Below are 6,802 nucleotides of genomic sequence, written 5' to 3'. Positions count from 1 at the left end.
GAAGCGGGGAATTCAAGCATTGAACAAATCACGCTTACATCCATCTTGGATTCAATACTTTCCAGGCATCCATCTTGGATTCAATACTTCTCTGAAATCCATCTTGGATTCAGTACTTCCCTGGTATCCATCTTGGATTCAAAACAAAACGTTTGTAAATATTATGTGTTGTAAAAACTGACCTTAATTCTATCATTTCTAATTTGTCGATCTATCCCTTCATCCCAGCGCATACAAGGTCCATACTTAGCACCCAGGTGAATCAAATCCAGCTGAAATATAGTAGTTAGCAAGGATATATATATGAAGGGATACAAATTAAAATAGATAAGTTTAAACCAAGGATATATATATATGAAGGGATACAAGTTAAAATAGATAGGTTTAAACCAAGGATATATATAGAGGTAGGGATACAAGTTCTAATAGATAAGTTTAAACCAAGGATATATATATGAAGGGATACAAGTTAAAATAGATAGGTTTAAACCAAGGATATATATATATGAATGGATACAAGTTAAAATAGACAGGTTTAAACCAAGGATATATATATATATAGGTAGGGATACAAGTTCTAAAAGATAAGGTTACAACAAGGATATATATATATATATATATATATGTACAGATGGGTGTCTCTATAAACAAGTATATATATATATATGTACAGACGGACGTGTCTCTATATACAAGGATATATATATGTACAGATGGGTGTCTCTATATACAAGGATATATATATATGTATAGATGGGTGTCTTTATATTTAAGGATATATATGTACAGATGGGTGTCTCTATAAACAAGGATATATATATGTACAGATGGGTGTCTCTAAAAACAAAGATATATATGTACAGACGGGTGTCTCTATATACAAGGATGTATATATATGTACAGATGGGTGTCTTTAAAAACAAGTATATATATTTTTATGTACAGATGGGTGTCACTATGAACAAGGATATATATATATGTACAGATGGGTGTCACTATAAACAAGGATATATATATATGTACAGATGGGTGTCACTATAAACAAGGATATATATATGTACAGATGGGTGTCACTATAAACAAGGATATATATATATGTACAGATGGGTGTCACTATAAACAAGGATATATATATGTACAGATGGGTGTCACTATAAACAAGGATATATATATATGTACAGTTGGATGTCTCTAAAAACAAGGATATATATATATATGTACAGATGGGTGTCACTATAAACAAGGATTTATATATATGTACAGATGGGTGTCACTATAAACAAGGATATACATATATGTACAGATGGGTGTCTCTAAAAACAAACTTTGGTTGATATCCCTAACCAGAGTTTCTTCTATTTAAAATCATTGGACAAATTGTGATCGAACGTCACAGCTTTCTGGAATATTGACAGAACCGTTTAATCCACGTGGCCCCAAATGATTTTCTTTTTAAAACATTTAAAATACAATTTCGATTTTAGGGAACTTACTTTTAAACCCAATTTTTGTTTTTAATGGACATTAAAAACACATAAATTCAAAATTTCCAATCTAATGATGTAAGCAAGTCTAAATATTACAGCTTTTTTCTAGTGGATAATTTCAAGTCTTATTGTACAAACAAATTGTTAATATTATAAGATGTTTCTTTCAAATTTATATTAAACGATTTAAGAATTTAAAACAACAATAAAATTTGCCACTAACATTTTTAAAAAGAGACCGAATCGTAATTTTAGATAATTTTTTTAAATGTTTTGAACTTCTTTCTTAGTTAAACCTAAAATGATAACATAATAACATAATAATAAAGGATTTTAAAACTTCCTAAAAAGAGATTTAATTGTAAGTACAAGTCCTTGCATTGGAGTTTTTTTTCTTATTTAAGATATATTTTTAGGGTTTTTCTTCATTTTGAAGTGCAAATACCTTAAATGATAACACCGAAGGCATACCTTTGTCAACCCAGATTCATTTTTCTCTCTTTGAAGTTCACCTCTATATAGTTCACCCAGCTGAAGAACCTAATCTTAATTCTGCATTTGACGAATCCATCTCTGTAGAAGTTTAGGGCTGGGCACGTTTTTGGTTTTGAAAAACGTTCGTTCAACATGCTTTAACGCGGCCGGGCCACCAGCTCCTTCAGCTAGACCGTTCTATCCACGTTCCGTTTTTTTCAAAACCGTCCAGTTTAAAAAAATGTTCGTTCCATTTTATAAATCAATTATTGTCTATGATTTTTTGTACAGGTCGTTAACTACTATAGTTTCAGTAGAAGTAAATATTTCCATTTACTGTCATAGTGCCGATATAAGGATTTATCTCTAATTTGATAATGAGCTAGATAGAAAGATAGATGTCACCGCCATACTATTTCTATTGGTTCAGAATAGACACCAAACTTATGGCTGAACCCTGATTGGATCAGGCGCTAATGGACATATGATGATCGTTAAGGAGAAAAGAACGATAATTTAAAAACTATGTTGTCGTAAATTTCAAATCCTGACAAGAATTGAGAGAAAAAAATACGGCGCCCAGCCCTATGTAGAATCTTGCATCTGAGGGAAGGAAGATGGGAAAAGAAGAAAATAAAATAAGAATCTTCAAATTGGATCTCGCCCGCTGAGAGGCCTGATTGGTTTCTTCAATCCCTGATTTGTCTTTTTCTCTGAAACTTAGTTTCGGACAAGAATAAATTCTGATTTGAGTAAATTCATCATGGAAAATGAAAAGGAATATAATAACGTTCTTACATAATAACAGAAAGGAATATAATAACGTTCTTTCATAATAACAGAAAGTTGAATAACAGAACGTACCATAACTTGATATCGAAAGCCCAAAAAAATCGAGTAGCTATGAAAGTTTTTTTAAATTGTCATTTGAATCTTTAAAGGGAGTGACCGGAAGTGTATGGTATTTGAACTGAGAATGTAGTATAGTAGAGAATTTTTCAGGAATCATTTGAGACGCATAAAAAGTTTTAATGTTGTATAATTACTGAGTTTGAGCGCAAAATCGACGTTTAAAATCATTCATGTAGGTGGTTACGTTCAGAGAATCGATTTTTTTTAATTGTTAAATAACGACGACAAAAAATGTAAAAAAAAAATTGACAGTAAACTAGTTAGATGTTCAGGGACATGTTTTCATGGAGAATCGATTTTTCTTAAATTATTAAATAACGACGACAAAAAAATAACAAAAATTCTAAAGTAAACCAAATAGTTGTTTAGAAACAGGTTGAGAAAATAAAAAATTGACTCTTAGTGTAGAAAATAAGTTATCTTATTTAGTTATGTATTTATTTAATGTTTCATTGTTCACAAAACGTTTTCTGTTTATTTCCCGGATTTTTTATTGAAAAGACGACATTTGAAGAAGTTGAGAAAATCTACTAACAAATTCTTAAATAATAAGAAATTCATTATGATAATGAAAAGAAAAATTTGATTCTAACATTAATTTACTGTCAATTTTCGATGAGAAAAAAAACATATAATTATATCACTGTCAATTTTTTTGAAAAATTTTTTTGTCGTCGATTCTCTAAACGTAACCACCCAAACGAATGATTTGGAACGTCGACTTTGCGCTCAAACTCAGTAATTATACATCATTAAAACTTTTTATCTGTCTCAAATGAATTCTAAAAATTTCTCCACAATACTACATTCTCAGTTCAACCACCATACTTTGGCGGTCTTTCCCTTTAATGTACATCTAATTTTGTTCAGTGTACTGTCCTTTCCCTGGGTTCATAGATAACGGGAAAATTTTGTTGGTCGGGAACTCTGGACTCTACGAGTACAGACCATACGTCAGGTAATAATAAAAAATATCTGACCATAACTAATGATAATATATTTTGTTCAGGAAGATACAGAATGGTCGGCAAATCATGTTCCAATGTGACCGTGGATACAGTATGATAGAAGGACCATCAGGAGCCACCTGTATAGCTGGACAGTGGTCACCCCCACAATTACCAAGGTTATTATTATTATTATTATTATTATTAGCAGGTTGAATTACTATTATAATTATTTTCATTATTATTATTATTGATAGTATTAGTATTATTATTATTGTAGTTACCTGAACTGTATTATTATTATTATTATTAATGAGATAGGTACAGTAGACGCTTCTCGCCACCGAAGTTTATTTCATTGGAAACCAAGATGTATACGCTTACTCGAGCGGAAACAATTAATTTTCAAAGAGTAAAACATTATAAAAATTACGCTTTCAATCCCTTAAACCCTAATTCTATAAGTGAATATTAAGGCTGAAAAGGATTGTAAAGAATGAAAATAGAAGAAAATAGGTAATCAAGGAGAATAGAATATTAAATCTTGCAATCACCAAAATACAATTACTGGTATTTAGATAGACAATTCACGGTAAACTGGAGGTTCTGATTACACATACTGGTATTTAGATAGATAATTTACGGTACATTAGAGGTCCTGATTACAATTACTGGTATTTAGATAGACAATTCACGGCTAACTAGAGGTCCTGATTACAATTACTGGTATTTAGATAGACAATTCACGGTTAACTAGAGGTCCTGATTACAATTACTGGTATTTAGATAGACAATTTTATTTTAACGGATATTGTATGAGAGATCAAAATATTCCGATACAGACAAGATGGACTTCGTTACAGTTCAATCTAAGAGTTCGGCAACTCAGGCTTCTTTCACTCATTTATTGGGTATTAAACTTTTAGAAACAGTTCTAATATTGGATAAGAACAAGTAACCATGAAAAAATTTCAAAATTTGGAACATTTTTTTAGAATTTGAGAATATAATCATAAATAGTTGACTGGACATGAATTTTGTTATGATCATTTACCTTCCGTACTTGCATGTTATAAAGGAGCCGAGTCCTTGCTACAAATTCTGATTTTCTAATCCCTATATCTTTTAAACCCTATGTTGAAAACCTTTGATATTTCAAACTTGTATTATTTAATCTAACAGAAGTCACAGTTTGAAATGTCAAATGTCTACAACATTGGACTGCGAAGATATAGGAATTAGAAAATCAGAGTTTGTGACAAAGAACTAAATAAACCTTATTTAAAAGAAGTAACTGTCAAAATTCTGATTTTTGCGTGACAGCGTGTACATTTTAGATGATTGTTACACTCCCCTCCTGTTTATTAATAAATAAATAAAGAACCAAGCTGTTGCATGTTCTCCCCCTGCCCTAATGATGAAACCTTTTTCAAAATTACTCTCATCAATATTAATTACAGATAAGTGGCTAACATCCAATGTTGTTTTTAGTTAAACAAATTAATTGCTTAATTGCATGAAGGAATTGAGTCTTTGCCACAAATTATAATTTTCTAATTCGTATATCTTTGCAACCTTATGTCGTAAACCTTAGATATATCAAACTATGATTTCTGATAGATCAAGTAATTTAATTTTGAAATATCACAGGTTTACAACACCAGGTTGCAAAGATATAGGGATAAAAAAGTTTGAGTTTTTGACAAAGACTCAATTCCTTTAGTTAAAAAATGTAATTTGATGATATGAACTTTTTTATTTAATGATATAAGAAATTAGACAAACAATAACCTTCTAAGTTAAAACAACGTACAGTGGCCCAGTTTTTTCAACTTGTGGTCTGCTATGTATTTTTTAAATATTGTAGGAGTCAGTTAAAATCTAATTTTAATTTTAGTTTAAGTATACCTTTTAAATCAATTCTGTAGAGGATATCGTTAGTTTTCAAGACTGAGCCTGAAAAGTGGTTAATTCTCAGGATTTCCTCCATTGATTCTGAGGCAATATATCCGCAAGTCACCATTGCAAACCACAATTGAAGATAATATCACGAATTTATCTGTCCTTCTTGATTATAAAAAAAATTTTAAGGTTTATACTTTTGTTTAAATTATGTTTAAGTTGTGTTAACGTGTTTTCAGAATCTTTGAGCAATATCCTATTTTCTAAGAAAGACATTCTATTCTTTCTTAGAAGCCATTTCATCACTATATAGTGTATCTTTGAAATAAAGTTTATATTTTAACATTTTTGCATTTTCTTCTCACGTAGTTCATTTGAAGCATTCTTCACCTCAAAATATTTTCCGTCAAAGGTTTTTTTTTTAACTCTTAGTTCCCGTAAGGAATTGAGTTTTTGCCACAAACTCAAATTTTCCAATTATCTTTGCAACCTGATGGTGTAAACCTTTGATATTTCAAACTTATTCATTTTACGACAAGCACAATACCTTGATTGTTGATTAACAATAAAGAATGCCCAACCAAGACACGAGCAGCCGTAGTACACTTGAATTTCCTAGCCGGGTCAACTTTTCCGGTCCCAGTTTGTACTGTATCGCCCTGTCATTGGGTAAATGAAGCAGACACTCAATAAGACTAGCCGGTGCAACAAGGTTGACGCGGTCAGACTTAAGGTTGAATTTACTTTTACTGAAGAGTCAGAGGTTCGTAAAGACTATCAAAATAAAATTAATCTAAATATGCTTGAATTGAAAAACTTTATTACACTGCGAACCAAAATGATAGTGTTGTAAATAGCTATTGTACAATTTGAGAGAATTGTTATCTCTATTTTGCTCGCAATTTCATGAACCCTAAGAAATGGTTCTGTAACTATCTAGCCCGTCTCTCCTAGCTCAAACTAAAATGCTTCAAACTTTAGCTATCAGTCAACCTCGACTGCTATATGGCTAAACTGCCTCAAACTTTAACTATCAGTCAACCTCGACTGCTATATGGCTAAACTGCCTCAAACTTTAAC

General features: G+C 31.0%; 1 protein-coding gene across 1 annotated transcript in view; it reads left to right on the top strand.

Annotated features, from left to right (window-relative positions):
- Positions 1–6,802, top strand: part of LOC111694794 (protein lev-9) — a gene marked incomplete in the record, with an annotated part of 65,945 nt that overhangs the window by 57,856 nt on the left and 1,287 nt on the right. Inside the window, 2 exon segments of the mRNA XM_023463820.1 lie at positions 3,744–3,831; positions 3,883–3,999. Of these exon segments, the coding sequence (XP_023319588.1) occupies positions 3,744–3,831; positions 3,883–3,999 (205 nt within the window).

The sequence above is a fragment of the Eurytemora carolleeae genome, unplaced genomic scaffold, assembly GCF_000591075.1.
Source record: "Eurytemora carolleeae unplaced genomic scaffold, Eaff_2.0 scaffold9, whole genome shotgun sequence".
NCBI lineage: Eukaryota > Metazoa > Arthropoda > Copepoda > Calanoida > Temoridae > Eurytemora > Eurytemora carolleeae.
Note: the sequence above shows the minus strand (reverse complement) of the source record. Positions and strands in the feature narration are given on the sequence as shown.